At 34.9% G+C, this 24,052-nt stretch overlaps 2 protein-coding genes across 5 annotated transcripts; both read right to left on the reverse strand.

The window, feature by feature from the left end:
* Positions 1 to 20: 20 nt before the first annotated feature.
* Positions 21 to 2,273, reverse strand: LOC110692533. Of its 3 annotated transcripts, none has more exons than XR_002505484.1 (8): positions 2,073 to 2,273; positions 1,719 to 1,994; positions 1,449 to 1,625; positions 986 to 1,358; positions 841 to 903; positions 651 to 719; positions 506 to 565; positions 21 to 416 (listed from the first exon to the last, which is right to left on the reverse strand). XR_002505484.1 is itself a non-coding variant. In XM_021869568.1 (3 exons), the coding sequence occupies exons 1-3, from the start codon at positions 2,016 to 2,018 to the stop codon at positions 1,233 to 1,235; spliced, it is 603 nt and encodes a 200-aa protein (XP_021725260.1). In that variant the 5' UTR covers positions 2,019 to 2,273; the 3' UTR covers positions 912 to 1,232. The 3 variants fall into 3 exon arrangements, 1 of the variants encoding a protein (XP_021725260.1); XR_002505483.1 differs by having other exon boundaries at positions 21 to 422; XM_021869568.1 differs by lacking the exons at positions 21 to 416; positions 506 to 565; positions 651 to 719; positions 841 to 903 and having other exon boundaries at positions 912 to 1,358; positions 1,719 to 2,273.
* Positions 2,274 to 6,359: 4,086 nt separating this feature from the next.
* LOC110692535 (histone-lysine N-methyltransferase family member SUVH2-like) lies at positions 6,360 to 15,193 on the reverse strand. 2 transcript variants are annotated; one of them, XM_021869571.1, is made up of 2 exons: positions 12,663 to 15,193; positions 6,360 to 7,057 (listed from the first exon to the last, which is right to left on the reverse strand). In XM_021869571.1, the coding sequence occupies exon 1, from the start codon at positions 14,776 to 14,778 to the stop codon at positions 12,736 to 12,738; it is 2,043 nt and encodes a 680-aa protein (XP_021725263.1). In that variant the 5' UTR covers positions 14,779 to 15,193; the 3' UTR covers positions 6,360 to 7,057; positions 12,663 to 12,735. The 2 variants fall into 2 exon arrangements, with proteins under 2 accessions (XP_021725263.1, XP_021725264.1); XM_021869572.1 differs by lacking the exon at positions 6,360 to 7,057 and adding an exon at positions 10,499 to 12,440.
* Between the last annotated feature and the right edge of the window lie 8,859 nt (positions 15,194 to 24,052).

Genomic DNA, 24,052 nt, shown 5'->3' on the forward strand with positions numbered 1-24,052 from the left:
AATGTCAAACAATGTCAGTACATATTAATAAAATATAAGCTTCTTATGTAACACTCTGTGTGCATTTTCAATTCATAAAATGAAAGATATTTATTTAACATAAACCACACATTCATATTACATATTCAACAAAATATTGTACACACATACAATAGTTTAAGAAACTCCAGTTTCAAGTTACAACACGATAGTAACATAAGTTAAATTGTTCCATCTAGATAATTTATCCTTACTAATTACATAACCCTAATAGTAAGACATGTCTTCAAGATTTTACCCCTCCACTTTTTCATCATTTTTTGTTTTTTCAAAAACATCTTCCTTGTTTTGTTCTCCACCTCCAATTGTGTTTTTTTTATCATCACTTTTTTCACTACTATCTGACCTAGGGTCAACATCAACCACTGAACCAGATCCTGCATCTAAGAAAAAATTTAATTAGATATTAATATTATTTCTTTATAAATGAACATTTGAGTATTTATAATTGAAAATTATACCGTACCTGTTCTAGGCAATCATTCATTATCTGACCTAGTGTCAGTATCAAATTTTGAACCAGTTGCTGCATCTAACAAAAAAATACAATTAATAATGAATATTTCTTGTTTGTAAATGAACATTTGACACTTTTTAATTGAACATTATACCAGTTCTAGAAAATTCTCCAATTCTTTGTTCTGAAGCTGCTGAAGTTTTACCCACATCCTTTTCTCCAACTGTATTATAAATCATCATTTTGGAGATACACTAAGTTAATAGTATTTACACATAATAATTAGAATTGAACATTTCTACTTAAGTTTATGTACATTATTATTAAATATATGAACATATTACCATTTGTTGAAATTATTGGTTGTTCAATTATATTACCAAGTGTTGAAGAGGTGGGCCCTGTTTCTGTTTAGGACAATTTAGACCACAAATTTAGAATTTTTCATATAAAAATTAGGATATATAGTCTCTTTTAGTTAGAATTTACCAATGGATGGAGAAGGTGGAGTCAACCCCAAGCTGAAAGCTTTTCTGATGTCATATTCTTGTTCTTTTTCCTTTCCCTTTTTGGTTAATTTCTTCCCAGTCATTTGCTTCTCAGTTGTTTGCTTTTCAGACCCTTGCATCAGATTCTTCTCAGCTTGTGCAAGTGCATTTAGGAAATCCTCACTGCCAAAGAATTCTTCATCTTGGCTTAGAATTGATGGTTCCCTAGCTGCCACCTTTCCTAAAACTTAATCAACTTTTTTCACCAAGTCGTTTCCAGGGAAGATGTCCTTTGCCTTCACCAATTTTGAAGAAAGCTTTGACAGGTTTGAACAAGTTGTGTTTACCAGGGAAACAAAATCATCCATGAAAACCTATATGAATGAATATTAAAAATTATGCAGTTGAACATTTAAGATTATACAAATGAACATTTATGTTAACAAAAGTGATCATTTTATAACCTCAGGACTTTCTTCAACTTCTGCAGCAATCCTTGGTAGAATTTTCCCTCTCCCAAATCCCAATTCTAATTCAATCTTCAACCTCTCAAGAACCATGTCTCTATTCCATGCAGATATGATAGGAAATGTTCTTAGAGGCCTTTTGTCTAACCTCTGAACTCTATCAAAATAGAACAACTACAAGAAAAAAGAAAACATGGAACAGAGCATAAACAATAAAAAAGTGCATTTATTTAAATTTAAATGAACATTTTGTATCTAAGAATATACCATCAGAAATTGAAGAGGGCCTTTGTAGAACCCCTTGCCTTGCTGCTTTCTCCAATCAACATGACATTTGATAAGTGAGTCATATACAAACTGACACCAGTTCAAATTTTTTATTTTTTCTTTGTCCATCATAGAATAAAGAAATTTGAAATGACATTGATTGTTTGATACACATTTCATCAAGCAGTTCACAGCCACTGCTAAAAAGTTAGTAATGAAATGTTCACTTTGTGGTCTGTTGTTGGTGAATTTATCATTTATGTATCCATTCACAATCTGCAAACAAAATGAACAAAACATTTATACTTTTGATCATTTAATGTATTTAAAATGAACATTTAAAACTGATCATACCTGACTCACTGATGGAGTTTTTCCTGACCATGATTTTCTCCATTTCTTCAGAAAATCTGCATACTCCTCACTATTTTTATCAGACTTTGGCTCAACAATTGGAATTTCTCCTGTAGGCAAGCCATAAACTACCCTCACATCCTCTACCTTAATTTCTATTTTTTCATTCTTTGGTAGTTCAAAACACTGGCTATTTTCTTCAACTTCCCAATAACCAATTACAGAACTTTTGATCAAGTTGAGGTAAACTAATGTCAAGAAGTGATCCTAACCCTATATCAACAACTTGTTGTTTTTGGGTAGGTGTCATCTTTTTTATTTATGCAATGAACTTCACATGTCCTCCTCTCTTTGAAGATTTCTCTTCCTCAAATTCATCTTCCTGAATTTTCTCAACTTCATCAGTTTCCATTGCTTGAACAATTTCAGTTTTCATTTTCTTTTTTCCCCTACCTTCAATCTTTCCTTCATCATACAGTACCATATTTTGCTCCCCCTTTTCAACCTTTGCCTTCACTGAATTCCCTTTCTTTGCCTGTTTCTTCCTTGGCTTTACTTCTTCCTCTTCCTCCTCTTCCTCCACCTCATAATACCCTCTGCTAGAATGTCAGCAACTAGGTTCTCGTACTCATGAAATTGCTCCATAATCGGCTTGTCATCAACAAGCTGGAATTTCAGCCACTTTCCCGTTGCATACTTCTCCTTTTCCGCATCATCATTCCCATAATTCTTCTCAAGAGTCTCCCAAACAGATTTGGCAGATTTGTTGTTAATGAGGAGATCGAACAGAGGGTTGTACATGTGACTCAAAAGATGACCTCGAACAAACTTGTTGTGCTTCTCATATTTAGCAATCTGTTCGTCTATGGAAGAAGATGAAGCAACAACAGCAGCACTACCTCCGGTTTCTGGACAAACTGGTTAGTCAGAACAAGAACATAATCGACCTCCGATTGTTTGAAGAAAATTAACAGCTTCTGAGACCAACGTTTAGAGTTAGTCCCATCAAGGGGTTCAAGTTTTGAAATATCAAGAAGGGTTTTTGCAATCGAAAAATCCATGATCTAAAACTACAGTAAGAATTTTGCTTCTAAATTGAAGGAAAGAAAGTACTGTAAAAATAGAAAAATATAGATTGAAATGTGGGCCAAATTTGGTTAATGTAGATGAAAAGTTGTGACGTGTTTAGAACATTGTCTTAGAAGCAAAATTCTCCCAGACTATGGTGCAATCGAAGATGGCGTTACCCCCCAAGATTTAACACAGCGATCTCTCTTAATTTGCACTCAAAAAGAGAGATTAGGAACTCACATTATGCTCAGAACTAATTTAGAGGAAAACTAGAAGAATAGAGAGAGGAAGAAAATCATTTCTTTGTGTTTTCAAAAGCCACAAAAAAACAGATTTTTATAGATGAAGGAAGCCATAACTGATGGAGAAAATCAAGCCACAAAATAAATCGTGGGAGAAAAGTCAAGGACAATTACAAACGTTTAAAAACTGAATCAAACGTTGTTACCGCGCACGTGCCACGAACCGAACCGACCGGACGGCGGTAGCGGCGGCGCACATGTGGATGCCCCCTTCTAGCCTACAACAATAGGGAAAGTAGTATAACCACACATATTTAAACTAAGTAAAATCTTCCTTATCCCACCAATGTGGAACAATGAGTTTTCCTCCAAAAATAACAAACTTCCTTTGCATTATTTTCAATAGATTGTATATCTAAAGCAAGGAGTTTTGCAAGACCACACACATTGACTCTTTCTAACCAGTTTAGTAATCACATTGTCTAAACCTCTTAACCTCTCATTGGTCACAACTCATAAGGATACATAATTAAATAAATATACCCTATATAGTTTTTGTGTTATTTTTAGTAATTTACAACCTCTCATTTCACGAATTCTCTATAATGATGTGACTAATAATTTTGAACAAATTTCACTTCTTTTTTGGTGTTTAGAAAGCCACAAGGGCAGAGGTGAGAATCGATCCCAGATCTTCTAGGGTCGTGAGTGAAACTCCAACCACTTGAGCTATCCCTCACTCTCTCAACAAATTCCACTTCTAAATCTAAGGACGCATACATATACTACTATCATTGAACAAAAGCATATAATTCAGATTATAAAATAAACACAACACACCTCGAATTGAGATTACGATGAGAGTCGTCTACATGTAAATTAACAATCGTTCCACTCTTATTATTCCACTCCAACTCATAATTTCCTTTCAAATCTTCAACATGCCCATAATGATAAACCTTTTGTCTAAACTTAAAAAAAAAACTAAAAAAAATTGTTCTGGATGAGTTCCGATACCGTGATGCTTTGGGGTTGATAAAGGCTTACCGTCCAATTTGATGCCTGCACAGTCAACGCAGATTAACTAGCCCGAGGGTTATCCAGGAATAACCGCTCCGATTCTAAAGTTACCAATCTGAGAAGAAGAAGGAATAAGGGAGAGAAAGAGTTTTAGAGAGAGAGAGAGGTTGTACCTCTATTATGAAAATGTGCTTGGGTATATATAGGGAAACAACCAAGTTGGTGTCACCTATGAGTGTAGGTGGCAAACCGACCTTGTAGGTAGCAGGTACCTACGTGGTCTGGAGCAGCTCTCCACGTGACCGAGAGAAAGGCCGTTATAGATGTTGATTGACTGTGATAATTAACTGGTTGTTATCGGCTAATAAGTGTCTTTGTCGGCATCCTCCTGTACAAAAATAAATAAATAAACAAATTCATCATGTCATTTTTCTACCAAAAAAACATAGAATTCCATTTTTCTCAAATACCCAAAACATAAATTTAAGAAATTAGATGACTACTTACAATTCCATCTTTGTTCCTTACATCATCAACAACAAATTTGAAGGATGAATTGATATTGGTGATGATTGAACCCAGTATCTGAGGGTTGCCCCTATCTGAAATAAATAAATAACAGAGTGTTCTTAATTTGAACATTATATGTTCATAACTAGTGTACAAACTGTTCAGAATACCCCTAAAATTATTCATTAAAATAAAATTAATGTAATGTTCATTATTTAAGTCTCGATATTTTCAACATAATCTATCAATGCCTATTGATTTATTTCCATGATCATTTGTATTCATCATCTACAAATGGTAAGTGCTTGAGTGCTGTACAGGCTCTGTTGTTGCTTGACTTTCATATGTTGGTGGATCGGTTGTATGGGTGGATAACTTGTCGCGGTGTATCTATTGCGAAGGCTCTGAAACAAAAAACCTAAGATGTACAAAATGAGTTCGAAATGTGGCTCGTCCAGTTAACAGATTTCTATATTCTTTTTTGACTGATTTTTGGATTCTTCTTGTGGTAATGACTTCATTCTCGTGTGATGCTCCATAGATTTTACTCAGTTTAAGGAACGAGGCTTAAATACTGAACTTTACTTCTTCCTCCGTTTTTTATTAGATGTATCACTTTCTATAAATACAAGTTTTAATTTAGATGCATCACTTTCCCTTTTAGTTAATAAGTTCGCCCTATCTCTCTAATGTTATTCTTGATAAGCTATTTTTTTTTTTGACGGGCTTGATAAGCTACTGAAACTAGTATAATGTCCCTATGAATCTAGCTGCCAAGAGATGCATTTTTTTTTTTTTTAACATTGGTCCTGCATTGTCTTTCTTAGTCTCTGCATCAGCTAGATAGCTTTGGACTGTGAACACTGCTGGTATATGATGCATCTTGCTTACTAGTATTTGCTTTCTTATAGGAGCCTAAACCCACCAATCTTACTAATTGGAGTACTATCCTAAGTTCCGGCTTGAATAAAGGATGTTGCTACTGTTCTCTGCTAGAAGCTTCTGCTGCTGTTGCTCTCTGCTAGATGCTTTTGTTGCTGCTATCTACTGGATGTTGCTACCGCTCCCTGCTGCTCTAATTTTTTTTTTTTTTTTTTTTTTTTTTTTTTTTTTTTTTTTTTAAAGAAAACTGTAATTTTACAAGCTATTAATGAAAATTTCCAAGCTTTAGGTATTTATGTCTCTACTATATTGGTGAAAAGGGAGGGTGGGGGGAAGGGCACCAATTCAAGGGCCAAATCGGCGCCTTATGTGATGTAAAGGCACCAATTTGGCCTTTGAACCGGTGCCCATTACCACAGAAATGAGCATCCCTTTGATCACCAGCGGTTTAAAACCGGCGCCCATTACACTTTTTTCTACTAGTGTTAAAAGAGGTGTTTAAATTTTGATGAATTTGCTCATTTACACCATCAAATCTCTTCCTTAAAATGCGTACAAAATTACTAAAATTATTTTTTGGATCATTTAGCCTAAGATCACAATAACAATTTTTTTGTACAAATATATACAGCAACTCATCAAGACAAAGAAATGTCTAAAATCTAGAAGGATTATATATTTTTTTACCAAAGTATACATGACATCCTTCCCGGAATTACAAGGACCTGCACCTACACATCTGATGACAGACAAAATGGAGCACCCCTTTAAGCAGAGGAACCAATCGAACCACCTACCCCAAGCATAAACACAATCACTAACTGTACACACACTTGTACGATCTTAACATCATATATACAGCCGTCACACTGAATTACAATCCTGCTAATCAGCCTACAAACATTTCTGCTTAGGTTGAAACAAGCTGTTAAAAGGGGTAAGTATGACTACCTCGAGAATTGTAGTGCAGCAAAGGCAACAATCTTCATCGAGAAACTAAGTTGCACTGCAATTCTAATTGCTGAAGCTCCATTTCCGTCAACTCTCCGAAATTCCATCACTGGTTTTGGCATCTCCACAAAATCCAAATCAATAAAAATTGGTAGGTATACCTATTGTGGCAGAACCAAATTCAACATAACAACTATCATCTTGGTGAACCAATGGCATGTCAAGTCTTCCATCTTACATTGCAAAAGACGACTGCCGGAAATTTGGACAAAATTGTGTGATGTAAAGGACCAAAAAACCCAGGTAGATCTGCAAATAAATGACACAGATATTAGCTATCATTTATTATGACAACATACTAAAGATAAACAATCCAAAATAACCGTTTAGTACATACTATGATGACATGCATGGATACACAACTGTCTAACAAATGTTGTTTATCATGAACACAAATCAAGTCATAGAACTAACAAACTGCATTCAAAGTCTACTAATACATGTAGCTGGCCAAAAATCTAATCCCAATGTAGCCCATTCACTAAAGTAATACCAGAACAATAGTTAATGCTAATAGTCACTGATTATGTGATTCTATCACTCAAGAGCAACCTAGGATGACATGACAACAGAAGACACCCCAACCACCTCCAACAATGAAACATACACATCTTTTGCATGATATCAAATTCACTGTCATTAGATTCATGTGATCACAAGCAATAACACCCAACTACTTAGTATTCACACACCGGTAACAGTCCTCAACAAAATAAGAAAGAAAACATTGCAGACGAACGTTATTCTTTGTATAGCAAAGAAAGAAAAGCCAAGAAGCCTCAAGCCACAAATAAGAAGCTTCTCTTAGCACATCATTGACCTCAAGCCACAAAAAAGAAGCTTTTCTTAGCACATCATTGACACACACACAGAGAGATCTAGTGTATTAAAAGTAACGATACTTCTCAGGTTAGGTCCACTCTCCAAGTAAGAAAAGAAATGCTTAATCAATCTCACTCACTGGATGCATGTACATCTTTGTGGAACGAAATAAGCAAAAACCAAATACATTCTTGTTGAATAATTATGCTCTATAGCTTCTGCTCCATAAGTAGAAAAGGCTGAAACAGAATCTCTGCATCAATAGGAGACTTGAAGAAGAAACGAAAGGTTTAAGTTGCAAATATCACAGATCTACAAAAGCAGAGTTATCTATACGTTCCTGATAATAGCTTAATCAAATCTCACAGATTTCAAACTTCCAACATATAGCTGCATAAATCCAACGGCTGAAAATATACGAGCTTTCACTTTAACACCATCCTAGGACAACAACTAGTCGCCTGCTTCATGTAAACTAAACATGCACGTGATTAAGATAATTGAGAAACATATAATCAGAAACAGAAAATTCTACATGCATTCATATGTGAAACAACTTACAGCACTACAATCGCTAACCTAAAATAAATAAGATAAGCAATGTTACTCATACAGCCTATGGCACGTCAGGTGTCGCATGTCGGATCCTCAAACACCTGGACACAACAAGACACCTGAATATATAGTGGCCTTATATGAAAATTTTATAAAATCTTGAGTCATGGACACAACACTCAAATCCAAGTCTAGGAAACATTGGGTATAAACCTACATGTTGATAAAGGACTCACAAAAACAAAAACAAAAATGAAATAGAGCATTAAGCACATAGAATATATATTAATTATAAAATACTCGTATGCCCATCTTTGACACTGAAATTCAAGAATATTGTTCCAAAAAGAAAGAGCAAATTTGAACGTATCATTTGATACAAAATACTATTGCCACAGGAATCTATAAAATTTAGACAAGGATTCCACACAATTGTATATTGTTTCAGGTTTGGGGAAAAAAAATGGAAAGAGTAAGTTGCTAATGTGGTAAAGACGGAAGCACAATAATGCAGCTCCGAGTCTAGAATATATTACAACCTACAGTAAACTTCATAAGTTGTAATCAAGAGGTCCTTGAAGATTACTCGACATAGAATACCGACTCATTAGCTCTGATCATTATACCCCTTAAATCTTTATGTCCTCTTATGTGGCAGACTGCAAATGTGAGCTTGTTTCTTCTACAGCCATTAAATTTGTATGATCACTGATGGTAAGCTATCAGCATGTGAACTTGGAATCTATGTTATGCTTTAAAACCTTTGTTTACTGTGAGAACACAATTGACGGAGCAAGAGATTTGGTACTCCATTCTAGTATTTAGCTTGGTTGTTTTAAAGGTGCACAAAATTGATTTTTCTGTATTTTCTTTACAAGTGGAACACTGAGGCTAATTTAATCAACATCAATGAAACATAATCATTAATTAATATAATAAGCTCCAAGTATGATTATCCTTGTGCAAATCAGTCAAATTTAAATGAAAAAGTTTTAACATGACATATCACATTTAAAGCTTTCTAGGACTTTTCCTCAAGTATTTTAAGGCTCTAGGTAGAATTATTATGTTTTATTCAAACCAGCATTCATTAGGAAAACATTGTAATTCCAAAATAAAGCTCTTTAGGGAGCAAGAGATTAACAAAATCTAAGCTTCCTACCCATTGTTGCATATTGCTTTATGACTTTTGTGCTGTTGTAGGCCTTTATATATATTATTCTGTCACATGTACAAAGCACCAAAACGGATACAATCACAAGAGACCCTCAAAACAGATAAACTCTGTTCACTGTTCCGCTAGTGCCCACCTCGACTTGCTCAGCCATCACAAGCCCCAATCTACCCTTGACTTGCTAAACCATCACAAGCCCCGATCAACCATTAACTCTAATATTGTCGCTAAGACCAAGAGTATCCATCATCCTTATTTCCCTGCTTGTGTTGCTAATCTTGCTATGGGCTCACAAGCTTTGTCCGCACAAGAGTACACCAGTGCCCTTGCACCACTAGATGAGAGCCCACCACATGGGTCTGGTGTCAAAACACTCAAAAACATGATTGTTTCAATATTGAGGTTTTTTAGCTTCTAAATGACCAACAAGGCCGACATCAGAGTCCTACACAATCAAAACAGACTAAAAACATCCTAACATGTGCCCACATTATGATTTCCGATATTTCATCTCAAACTCCTATTCTTGTAACAAATATCTAAGATCTTTTCAACAGTGATTTCAATCCAAATTCTTTTCATTCTTTATTGAAGGAATCTCAAATGTTTCCATGCCCACTTCATATGCGCCCAAAAATGTGAAATACTTTCCCAAAAAGACAACAATCACCACTTCAAAAAGATGCATAGAAAGGATCGTTCATTCCATAAAATTTAAACCCCAACAGTATTACATCCCCACTTCCCAGGTTCTAAATCTGTGTTGTGTTGTGTAAGGAGGTTGACCTTACCTTACTCACTCAACAACAATATTCTTAATAACCAAGAATCTTTATGCAATTATCAATTTTGAAGTTAGGACTTGTTTGGTTGACAAACAAATTCATGGGAATTTAGAATTCCTAGGAAATGAATATATGCACACTTGTTTGGTTGCCAATAATGTAGGAATTGGAACTTCCTAGGAAGTTCTACTTCCCACAAAATGGAGGAATTCACTTACCTAGTCCCCCCTAGGTAAGTGGAACTTCCCATGGGAAGTAGAAATTCCTACATCCAACCAAACAAGTTTTGGGAATTCCTAGGAATTACAATTTCATAGGAATTGAGATTTCATGGGAAATTCTACTTCCTACATCAAACCAAACAAGCCCTTAGAAGGTGAAATTCTGATCTGGCACTGAATTACCATGTCCAAGTTTGAGTTCCTACCTTGTGCATATACTTGTTTCACAGCCAGTTGATAGCAGAATTTCCGGTGTTTGTGCCATTGTTCAGTAATAAAAGTTCAAAAGTCTATTACTTAATTTCATACATCTTATGCCAGAATTGATTGCTGATTATTTAGAGTGTTTTTGCTTCAGATTTGTCCAGGTGTGGCTGTGTCGCATTCCAAATACTTTTTCCATTCAAGAGTTACTAGTAAGAAGAGCAGCTCAGCCAAGAACAAATCTAGAGAGTTATCTAGTATTATAATTATGGCTGTAAGCTTTTATTTATACATTTTTAAGGAATGTTTGTCATGATCCATCTTGTAAAGGCTGCATATGTACATAGAGAGCAACGCAACAAACCAACTACATTCCCCCAATAAGTCCTGTTTCTCCCTTTAAATTTATCCTAAATAAACACCTCATACAAATTATGTTGGGTACAGTGGTTCACCAAATAATATACTCTGTAATGCTTTAATCTATCGTACAACTTCTTCATTATTTGTTCATCTTTACTCAAAGGCCCAACACTATCTCTCATTTCAATAAAAGAAAATAACAAACACTACACTCCAATTTTTATCCACCATTACTCAAAAAGGCCCACCAACAATTCTCTCCTAAATCTACGTGCCCACCGTCCAAGAAAGATGGGAAAAGGGTATAAATCTGAATATATAGCTCAGAACCTACATTTTCTCAAGCAAAGGGATCAACAAAACCAGATAGCCATCTTGAGACCAAATTCACATCAAAAACAAACTGGAAGACAATTTCTTCAAAATCATTTTCTTCAAAAAGATTATTCAGCGTATTTCAATCTGAAAGCTCATAAGCTTAGCAACTAGAACCCAAGGGCTTGAACTTCACTTTTGGCCGGTGGAAAAGGAGTGTAAAAGGAGAGTGAATGAAAAAAGGCAGTTTCCAATCCAACAGCTACGTAAAACAATCTCAGACATGTGGATGAAAAGTGAATTTGACTTGATTTTGATGTATCCAATTGGACTTTAAAGTTCAAAATACTACTCTGAATGTTTGCACACTGCTAAAATTTTGATAATTGAAGCCTACCAATCATATTATTTGTGCGTCGTAATATGGCTGAATGACGGCACAAAAAGGTGGAGGAAGTAAACTTACTGGATATGACAACATATACATGACATTTCCTCACACAACTCTCTTTACATCGCAGAAAAAAAAAAATTGATTTATGATGGTCATCGTCCGAGATACATTATGAATTATGAACATAGCACATATAGGGGACTCAAACATACAAAGGTCTTAAAAAAATTATTTGAGTAGGATCTGAAGATCTTATAACATTTCAATTCTAACAGGACACTTGCATTATTTGGATTTAGAGTCAGGTGATTCTAAAGTTCACACTGAGATTTTAACAGCACAGGGGGGCAAATTGATAAGTGTAGCTCATCATCCGTCATAACTCATAAGCTTCTAAATGTGATTCTTGCACAATGGAAATTACTGCTAGTCATGAGTTAGTCAGAATAAGATTATAATAACATTCCCCAGTTAGTCAATGTGGTATCAATGTGTCATGTTAAGCAGCACCAAAAAGGAACGAATGGGAAAAAAAAAATTTAAAAAATGCAAGAAAAGATAAAATTATAAGAAATTGGCCTTAAAAATACACAAATGTAATATCAATTAGCCATATGGCCTTTCTCCTTTTTTGGACACGACAGGAGATAGAGAAGTAAAGCATAAAAATAAGAAGATTAAATTATGGCTATAATCATAAGCAAGCTTGTGACTGCTTAAGCAAATATACAGCAGTTAACCAGCATGTTGGGCGTTCCACGAAGTCCAAATCAAGATGAAATTCACAACATAAACAAACCTGAAATTTATTTGTGCAGTTAATTTTAGATATTCTATAATTCCAGACAAAGTTCCATCAGATATGAGAAAATGTTTGAACACAACTCGACAGAATACACATCCTAAAACTACAGGAATTAAAACTGTAAAAGAATGAAAAAGGATTGATAGTACATCGCATGTGAACTATAACTATTACCAATTAGAGATAGGAAAAGAAAATAGAAAATAGAAAAATTACCTTACTGCATCATATTCTCAACGCACTTCACTGCACCACATCCAAAAATGGGACAGTTGAGAAAGAAACTAATCTAGTTGCAGATTGAGAGCTTTCCAGTGTATTCATCAGCAACACCATAATCAAGGCTAAGTTCCCGCATTGGTGGGATGTTCTCCATTGCAAATAGCATAAGATGAGGAAACAAAATGTTGTTATGATCATAAAGCACCAACTGCACCATCACATTGGGACAAGTGCTATGGCTTATGTAGCAAGCAACATTTCGCATTTTGGAAACATCCATGGCAATATCCAATGGAGGAATAGAGGGATATGTTGGCGTCACATAACCAGGATATATTTGGGTTAGATCCCCCCATTCAGCCCACTTTTCTGCAAATCGGCCAGGATATATAAGAGTGTCTCCATTCATGGAGAAAACTTGAGCCTGCTCCGTTGTAAGAATAAGCCCGGCATATTCACAGATAAATGAACCAGCATGTATCAAGTCTAAAGTCCGAACTCCCCAACCTGTTTCCCTGGACCTAAACACTTCCAATCTATGCTTCAGCCCCTTTTGGCTAACACGATTTCGGCAACTAGGAGGACAGCCACAATTGCTGTTACATTCAAATAATAAAGGTTTCCCTCTCAGCAAAAAACCATTATTATCATAAGCAATCTCCCCTCCATTCTTCATTGCACACAAACACCCATCATGACAACTAGTGATACAACTGCACCCCATAGTTCCCCCTGAATACACAAAAGCAGGGAAAATCGCCGTGGGGCAATAATCATAGTACAACGGGTCATTATCTGCATCAATATCATTAAAAACAAAGATGGGCACATTCTCCTTCTTCATCGAAAGATCGAGACTAAGATACCCCACAGGCCTAACCTGCAGTGCCCTAGTCCTCAAGCTTTGAGCCAATTTCAATAAGGTACTACCCATTTCAGGTTGACCCTCAATTCTTATAAGCTTGAACTTATACACACCATAACCAGATCTACCAACATCAAACCAAGACTCAACAACTTTATATAAACCATCATAAACATAAATTTTAGTAGTAAGACTACCTTCATATTTAAGACCCCTAATCACTCTAATTTCAATACCATAATGCATACTTCTTTCCAAAGCCAAATTACCTCCTTCAAGCTTCTGGTGATTGACCATCCTGTGAAGCTTATCGAGCCCGCCATGCCCTGTATAAATTAACACATCCCCAGCATCTACATCATCTTCATACCCACCAGATACAATGATACTCGTTGCAATCGGTTCGCCATTCGAACTCTGGCTCGAAGGCAAGTAATCTATTCCAGCTTGTGACTGCCCATGTAACCCAACCACACAAAGCTCCATTCTAAAATAGAACAAGTCTCCAATGAACACTCCAGGAATCGACCCAACAATCCTCTTATCCCTATTAAGCCATAGCCCACGATCCCTCATCAATGTAGCTGCCCGTAAATCGCCACGAGCTCTTCTCCCGGCCCCCGGACCACTCCTCCTCTCTTCCTCCGTCATTGTATAGATCCTCAACGCGTCGTAAATCATTCGAGTTCGCCTCACAATATCCCTGAAGTACCTCTGATCCTCCACACTCAAGTTAGTAACTCTAACAAGCTCATTAGAACGCTTCTGCTGACGCCTGAGCTGATTTGGGGCAGCAACAGCCAATGCCGAAAACTGATTCTCCTCACTTGGGACAGCAACAATTGCCCCCGAATTCGAGTCCAATGGCTGCTGCTGCGCCTGATGCAGCTCCCCTTGCCCCGGCATTCGCCCAAAAGCCGAATGAAACATCTCCGAAATGCGGTAGAATTCCGAGTACACGTTCGACTCCTCGTTAGTTGAAGACGGAGACGGCTCCAGAGCAAAGTCATTTGCCGGAGGCGAGCTGGGGATCAAATCCGGCGTTTCAATTTCCGGAATGGGGTCATCGATGGGTTCAGATTTGACCCGGATTTCCAACTTCGGACGACGGAAGGCTGTCACTGTCGCACCAGAATGCGCGACAACAGCGGCTGAAGTTGAAGGGAGAGTGGACGGAGCGACACGTGGGTCAGGTACGAGATTGAGGTCTGGAAATGGGGCAACAGATCCCATTTCAGGAAGCATGGAAGTTTCGGAGGAGAGAGAAAAAATGGAAGGTCTGGTTAAGGCGGCGAAGTCAGAGCATTTTTGGCGGTGGTCAGAGGAGTGAGAGAAGGTGGTTGTTGTGGTGGTTAGGGTTTAGGTTAAGGTGGCAGAATGAGGAGAGATTTTAGGTGGCAGTTGATTTGACGACAATGGTGCCAGTACTTTTTGAACCCAATTTCATTCAAATAGATGATGCAAGGAAATGAAATAACCAAAAAAAAAAAAAAAAAGAGAAAAGAGAAAAGTACAGTACTCTTTTTTTCTGAGATGAGGAGAATAATTCTTTTGTTGAGCCCGAACGAAAAAATTAAGAGAGACAATAATGATGATGTAACAAAAAGAAATGTAATGAGGAATTGAGGATAAACTATTACTATTATTGAGAGGAAGAGGAACTAGCACCGCTATTTATATTACTTGTGCGAATGAAAGAAAGACTCACAAGAATAATCTTTAAGCGGCGTTATTTGGATTGGTTTCACAAATGGATTGACTAAGGTTGCATAATTGTGATTTTATTTCTGGAAATCTTTCTTTTATCGAAAGAAATTATATTAGGGTTGCAATATTGTGATTTTATTTCTAGAAATCTTTCTTTTATTGAAAGAAATTATATTGAATAAAACTGTTCATTCTCCCAAAAGATTCGCACCAGCTGTATTCATATAATCTTATTGATTATATATATCAAATCACTTTCATTTCATATGAATTATGATTTACTTCCATTAGTATCTCCAATTATGTAATGTGTCAGATACATAATTGTCATCCGATTATTTTTAAAATTTAATTTTATTAAGTAAAACAAATCATATCTGATAAAACAATTCATGCACCTAAAAGAATTGAACTAGCCATATTCATGTAATCATATTGAATATTAACCTGTCATTTTATTTCACATAAATCATATTAATTTATTTGATATCTCTAATAATGTAATGTGACACCAATTTTAAAATTATTGTTTTTTATAAATTTTATTTTATTAAAATAAATCATATTTGATAAAAATTCACACAAAGAAGATTCACAAAATCCATACACATATTAGGTCAGAGCAAATCATTAATCATATCATATCATATCATATAATATCATATCATATAAATACATGATACGAGTATAATATATCACTAATAAATAAAGCTGAGTCACAGCCAGGTCATTAGATGGAAACACTTGGTATTCAGTCCTTCACCAAGTGTCGCGTCATATAGGCAAAACTATGCATAAACATGTCACATTAGATGTCATGAAAGCGATATAAGATAAATAGTTTTGTTAATTAAAAAAAAGTTATTTTTATTAGAGTATTCTATTAAATCTTTCACATGTATGCAATAATTTATAATTTCACCACAATTTTTATAAAATGAAGTTGTAATTGTTGCATCATAAGATTCATTTTAAAAAATGCTTGAAAACAAGATCCATTCATAATATATTTTAACCAATCATAATTTTTTTTTTTTTAAATTTAACAAATACATAAAAAAAATTATAAGAAAATATGATGTCCTTCCAACCAAGAAAAGGCAAAAAGTACTCGTCAAGGTATCGAGTTACAATGACTCCTTTCACGCTTATTGGCCTTGACATTCTCTTTTTACCGTCTTTTTTGTCTTTACTCCACATCCTATGTTTATTGTGTAACCCTTTGAGTGTTGGCTCATCAACAACAAAAGTTACTATCCATCTAGCTATCAACTATTTTGCTAGTTCTAGCCACGACGGATGGAGTTGGTTTCTTTCAAGCAACAAAGACCCTTCGAACAAGAATTTTTCAAATTTATGTATTTGTTTTCGTTGGTTTGTAAGAGCTAATTTATATCATTTATATGTTTTGTTGAACTATTTGTAGTTTGTAATAGTTTAATTAAGCTTATGTCAAAAAAAAATAAAAAAATAAACCTACTAGAACCATCACCATGAACACTAACATCATCACTACACATGGAAGTATATGTTTTATATTTCGATTGATCTCTTAGTTTAAAATTACTATCACTTCCAAATAGTGATTTATTAGTTTCATCCAAGTTTTCCTCAGCACGAGCTATTGATTTACCATACCCTTACCTTTTGCAATTGTTCATTGCCCCTTCTTTTCACTCCTTCCCTCTCCTTACTTGCACCAGCAAATCATCAGATCTCTAAAGTTTGATTTTTAAAAAAATAAACAAACAAAAACAAAAAAAAAAACTTCCCTACCTCACAATTTCACAAGTCATTTACAACAACAATCCATATGAAAAAAAAACCCCAAAAAACCCTTTTACATACTATAACTTAGTTCATATTTAACACACATTAGCTCTGTTCAACCACATTAATTTAGCTCAAATTCAAACACTTTAACTCCGCCAATGTGTTTATATAACTATTTCAATCAACAGCACTCAACTCAACTCAACTCAACTCAAATTCAACAACAATAAAACATGCATGTAATTGTAGGGAATATTTCAAGAATTACCCCAAACTTGAACCCCACTGTGATCATACACTTAAGCATGGTGGCGTCCAAAGGGAAAGAAGCTAGAGTAAAAGAGTCGCCAACAAGTTTTAGGAACTTGTAAACCGTTCACAGGGTGAAGGTTACACCCTTTAACGATCCAGGAGATCGTTAACTCCAATAGGTCTGGAACCATGACTGGAAGTTCAGGGATGAAGGTACAAATCCAATCTAAAAGAGAAAGAACCTGCCCTAATAATAGGCCTCTACTTTATTCTTCTCGTATTCATGTGCGCTTTCTGACTAACATTCAATCATTAGGTTTACCCTAAACCTGTTTATCTATGTTGGTTGAATATTAATGCACAAACAAATCTATTATCGACGATCACTTGAATTATATTCAAATTAACCCTAAACAAGATGATTAATTATCTTATTAAGCGTGATTACAAGTACGAATTCCCTTTAAACATGCATAAAAGGTGTGATCAAGCAATAACAATAAACATCAAGCAACATAATAATAATCATAATAATAATCCAAATAATTATAATCATAATCATAATAACAATCATAATTAAAATAATCATGTTCATGTTAAAAATAAAGCATAATATTAATAGCAAGATCCTAGGCATGATACTAACAAGAAATCAAAGCTTTAACCCTAACATGATATTAAGAAAGGAAATAGGAAGCATCATAGAAATCATAATTGATTTAAGAAACTTATTCTTTACCCTAAACATCATACTAAGAAAAGCATCCTAACATGATACTAGGAAAAACATCCTAACATGATACTAGGAATCAAAATAACAACCTAAACATGATTTCTACATCAAAATATCAATTAAACAATTAAAGCACTTACTTGGATGCCTCGTATCTCTTTCTAATAACAAAATACACACGTTAGTAACTTCAAGGAAAATATAAAATTAAAGAAATAAATCAAATAATTAAAATAGAGATTTGGGACCAAACCCTCATAAATATCAAACCTTTCACGTCTAGGGTGAAGACAACTTTGAACTTGGCTAGGTGTGTCTAATGCTAATGTATGAGGAATTTTGTTTGTAAAAGGCTAGGCTAGAAAGAGAGAGAGAGAGAGAGAGAGAGAATAAGCTTTAGCTTAGAGAAAGAGACAAGAACTAGAGAATTCTGGTTAAGAGTTGATGATTAAAAACGGAGGTATAAGGACGCTATTTATAATGAAATAGTCCAGAATCAATAAAAAGAATCTGAGTTCGAAAAGGAATAAAGCACGTCTTTGTCGCTAACAACAGCTTCTGTTGCCAGGCGACAACCTGACGTTTGGCGCTGCAAGAGATTTTTCCACGCGTTTTCTATTTTTTGATAAAATTAAGTCGTGAAAGTCCGTACGAGGTGTAAAATCGTAATTTCACATAAAAACACTTCTTTTACTCCAAATAAAACTCATAAAACTTAATTATCAATCCTAATCCCATTAGGATTCAAAAGAACCTTCTAGAAGATTCTAGAAGACTATAATCAATCCTAATTGCATTAGGAATGTTAATACATAATAGGCCCTCCTCTAGATCATTGGACCGCAAATAAAGATCAAACCGGGCCCAGTTTAGTAATTTGGTCATAACTTCCTCATTATTCATCGGAATTGGGCTTATAATATATCGTTGGAAAGCTCTTTTCGAGCCCTATCCAACTACACTATTATTGAACCCTTGTTATGGACCAAACTAAACTGGATTGACTATTTTTATAAAATAGAATAGGTTTTCGAAAACAGAAAGAGAGATTTTTAGTAAAAACTAACCGCAACACTAGACTTTCCACGCTTTCACTCCATTCGCTTATGATTCGACGCAAAAGGTATTCATCACCGGGTTTGGTTTTGGGGAGACACAAATGGGTGTCTACAGTAATACATTTATACATCAAACACATGAACCAAAATTTAATTATGTCACTAAAACATTACAAGTTAAATTCAATCAAACAACATATCAAATTAACACACTAATCCAATTCAACTGCATTGGTTAATTTATTTTGTAATTCAATTCTCAATTTATCGATTTCAACTACATATTACATGCATTCAAATATCTTCGGTTATTCATTTACAATAATGAAAATGAATGATTTGATAAGGTTAATAAAACAACAACGAATAACCTAAATACTTAACGGGACCAATGAAAGTTAAACATTTAAATTCAACCTACATCATATTTGTTTAGGATAAAATACCTAAGGGAGGCCACGTGACCCAAGCTAAGTGGTCTAGTAATATTGTGACATGTGTCCGCCGGGTAGGCCTTAAAAGCCAAACGATGTTTGACACGAGACAATTGAGAGTTCACCTGATGATAAATCCATGAAAGCCATAAATGACCAAATCCAGAAAGAAATATCATAAAACGACACTATCCATGATACCTTGTACACACGTATTTTGCAGCCAATCAAGATCCATCATTTTAGGGTACAAAACCCTAGTGCATAAAAAACAAGCACACTATAATACCCCCAATAATTAATTGATATGATAAGTTTATTCAATAACATATTCAAGGCTTTAGCCCAAAAAACACTCTATCTTCTCTAATTTCACTCTCTACCTTTTATATGTTCGGCTTCTTACTTGATCATCGAAAGAGAATATTTCAGCAAACCTGATATTTGTGATTTGGTAGGTTCTCATACGAGACTTTTTCACTACTTAAGTCTATCTCTCGAAGGACATAAAAAAATCTACAAAATAATATTAATTTTATTTACGTGCTGAACATATTCCCTAATTTAAAATAAAAGCATAATATAACAACAAGTAAAACCCGGTTTTGAAAATTATAATACTGAATAAATAATCTTCATCTTATTCACTGCTCAATTCCATAAATGACACATAAATCACATCAACCTAATAACCCCCAAATATTACAACAAACGCTTATAAAATATACATATTGTCGCTTTAAATTAAATGGACTATAAAAACACTTAACTTTGTGCTTCATTGTAAGAGAAAAACATTTAAATTAAGAACAAAAAAGTAATGGGACGGAGAGAAAAATCATATGGCACTTTGCTATTAACAATGGACAATAATGCTGCTAGCTAAGAGAAGAAAAGGAGAAGGGAGCTGTAAAACAAAAACAATCGAGGAATATAAGGAACGGAAAACTACAAGACAAATAGATAGACGGGTAAAGGTTTCTTATAAAGAAGTATATTTATACATATAATGTATTCCTTCATAACCCGGTGAAATGACAGCGTTGCCCTTGTGCTCAGACAAATAGCCTCAACACCTTGCGAGTCTAACTCTTAATAACTATCTAAAAACAATTCATGCAATCATAATCGTTTATCATACATTATTGAAAAGTTCGTTATAGCCTAAATTAGTACGGGTACATATAACCAAATAAATTAGTACTGGGTGAAATTAAAAAATGCCATATATTTTAGAACGGGTAAATGCAAGTTTCTCTTATTGATTAACAAGATTGTATCTCAAAAAGGTAAATTTTTAATTTCAACAAATAAGTTAGGGTTAATATTGTAACGTTGTAGAAGAATGGAAGAACAAGGTAAAGTTTCAGTGGAGATATTTATAGCTTCAATGGAGGAGGAAGTAGATTCAATGGAGTAATCAAAGCTTGGAAAATATAGTTTCAATGAGGATGACAATAACCTTTTCCATTTGGGGTTAACCATGCCCTAATTTCTCTATCTTTCCTTAGGGTTTTCATTTAACACGGAGTGCAAAGCTGGGAAATTTAGAGGTGGACATGACGGTTCTTGTGCAGCTTCCATGGAGGAGGAAAGCATGAGTCGATGAAGGAGGAAAGTAGTTACGATGGTGATTCACGAAGTTAAACAACGAAGGTGATTGACGAACATGAAGGAGTAAGAAGAAACAAGGAAATAAGTGCAACAAAAAAATATTAAATATTAAAATTATTGATCTTATTAACCAATTGAAGATACTTTTATTTCTACATCCATCGAGGTAGATACTTGGCTTAACTCTGGAAGATTATCAGTGAGGCATTGCACACCTAGTGAGGATGCTACCAAACAAGAGATGGTTGCTGTAGACACCTAAAAATGTCTCCCCAAAACCAAACTCGATGATGAACAACCTTTCACCGCTGTTATTGGTCGGGTTGAGTATTTAATCTTTGGAGTGCTTAATCCATATTTTCATTCAATACATTTCATAAACCAACCCAATTCCTATCCCATTTTGCAAATTGTAGGCGTCGTTCGAAGCGCGCCTATGTAAGCATGTTGTGAATATGCTTGGCATTCATAGGTTGTGGGTAGTGCCATGAACACAATCTGTGATTTTGGCACGGGCACGGCGGGCGGCCAATCAGCCTGGCCCACGCCAAAGAGCTGTTAAACTAGCCATTTTCTAACAACCTAAACGACCATTAAAGCGGGTATTTTTTGGGCTTGTTTCCCCACCCAAAAATCCTACAAATACCCCATTTCTTCCACCCAAATTTTTTACAATTCATCAACTCATCTCTCCTCTCTTATTATCTAGTTCTTTTATTCTCTAATTCCTACGATCATACTCTCTTTTGTGCAAAGGAAAAAAAAAAAGTCCTACTCTTTTATAAATTCTACTAGTCTACTACAAAAAAAAAAAAATATACTACGTATTTAAATTCGGGAAATTATAAGTTCGGGAAAGCAAATTGAAGCGTCACTGTAAGATCTAACTCAACTTTATTTTAATTTGTTGTTATTGTTGTTGTTCTTGTTGTTGTTTTCTTGCAACTACTTAATTATATAAAAGCTAGTTTCTATTTTTATTGTGGATAATTTGGAATTGTTAGTGAAATCTATCTAAGGCGGGACTTTGGCTCAGGACAACGTAGTTCCTAACCTCTCCTACCTGGGATCTCACTGACCCAAGTAATCTACTATTGTTATTATTATTATTATTATAATTATTTTTATAACTTAATTTATATAAAAACTACTTACTTATTCTTATTGTTATTATTATTTGTATTATTATAATTGTTGTTATTATTATTGTTATTGACTTATTGTTATTAAATATTAATCATGGCGTCAAAACCCGAACGCTTCCTCCTCCTTTAGGAAAGCCAAGTCAAAACGTACGAAATCACCAAACCCAAACACTTCAATGCCCCCCCTAACATGCCTTTTCCCTCCCCTAACATGCCCTTTCCAAACACTTCCACCCCTTTCTTTCATCCCCAAACCATGGGAGGGCACGAACAAATGGATGATATGGCTCCTTGGACTATGCCTAGTCCGAGATTTCAACAACCTTAATTCTCACCTCATTTATACGGATCACAACATGAATTTTCTATTTCTAGTAACCAAGGTAGCCAAACACAAGCCTTCGGGTCGAGTGAACAATCCACCCAAATGCCAAACACCTAAATTCCAAACCTATTAGAGTAGTGTACCGCAGAGGACTTTGCCCAAACCAATCGAAAGAGTGAAGTTTGGGCACATTATCAATTAAGTAAAGATGGACGGAAAGCCCGGTGTCGGAATTGTAGGAAAATTTTCTCGGTCGAAACCAAGGGAGGGACGGGACACCTTAGTAGACATGCAAAAAAATGTAGTGAACCTTCTAGTGATCCAACCCAACCCAAAATTTCTCAATTCTATCCACAAGGCTTCACTTACAGTTATGAGATAGATAGGGATGAACTTGGGAGAATGATAGTACATGCCGAACAACCTTTTCTTTTCGCCGAAAATTTATGCCTTTAACAATTACATAAACCGAGCACTACAACCCAAACACAAAAAAATCTCCCGAAAAACCGTTCAAACTGCTGCCATGAAGAATTATCAAGAGTATAAACTGAAATTAGAAAATGAATTGGGTAATCTTCCTAGTAGAGTTTCTTTAACTACTGATGCATGGGATAGTGGTTACGGAATTCACTATTTATGTGTTACTTGTCATTGGTTGGATAATGATTGGTTGTTACAAAAACGCATCATTCATTTTAAAATACTTGAGTACCCTCATATTGGTCTTAACATTTCTCATCATTTAATGCAAGCTATTGATGCATATAGTCTTAGAGATAAAATCATGTCTATGACTTTTGATAATGCAACTTCTATGACATTTAGTGCAAATTTGGTTAAACCCCAATTGACCGATTTAGTATTAGATGGAGATGCACTTCATATTAGATGCATTTGTCATGTTCTTAACTTGTATGTGAAGGATGGAACACAAGCAATTGGTCCATTTTATCACAAAATTAGGAATGCTATTATGGCTATTAATAGCTCTAACTTAAGATATTAAGAATGAAAAGGTTTTTGCAAGCAACAAAGGTTAAAGGCCATAAAAATAGCACCGGATTGTCCAACTAGGTGGAACTCTACCTATATATGAAATGTTGAGTAGTGCAATCGAGTACAAGGTTCATTTAACACATTTTTATAATAAAAAATTTCCACAATTTTCTTTACTAGAAGATGATTGGGTAATTGTGAAAAATATATGCAGTTTTTACAATTACTATATAGTATGACACATTGTTTTTCTTTTATATATAATCCTTGTTCCCATTCTTTTCTTAGAAATGCATGTTTACTTGCACAACTTTTTGCCGAACACCGATCACAACAATATTATCATGGATATCTTCCATCTATGGAGGAAAAATGCCGTAAATATTACACTAATATCCTATGATTTATATTTTTGCTTCTATTTTAGATCCAATGCAAAAGTATGATGGTACTTTTTTAATAATTGATATTTATTATAG

This window comes from Chenopodium quinoa, unplaced genomic scaffold (genome assembly GCF_001683475.1).
Source record: "Chenopodium quinoa cultivar QQ74 unplaced genomic scaffold, ASM168347v1, whole genome shotgun sequence".
Classification (NCBI taxonomy): Eukaryota; Viridiplantae; Streptophyta; class Magnoliopsida; order Caryophyllales; family Amaranthaceae; genus Chenopodium; species Chenopodium quinoa.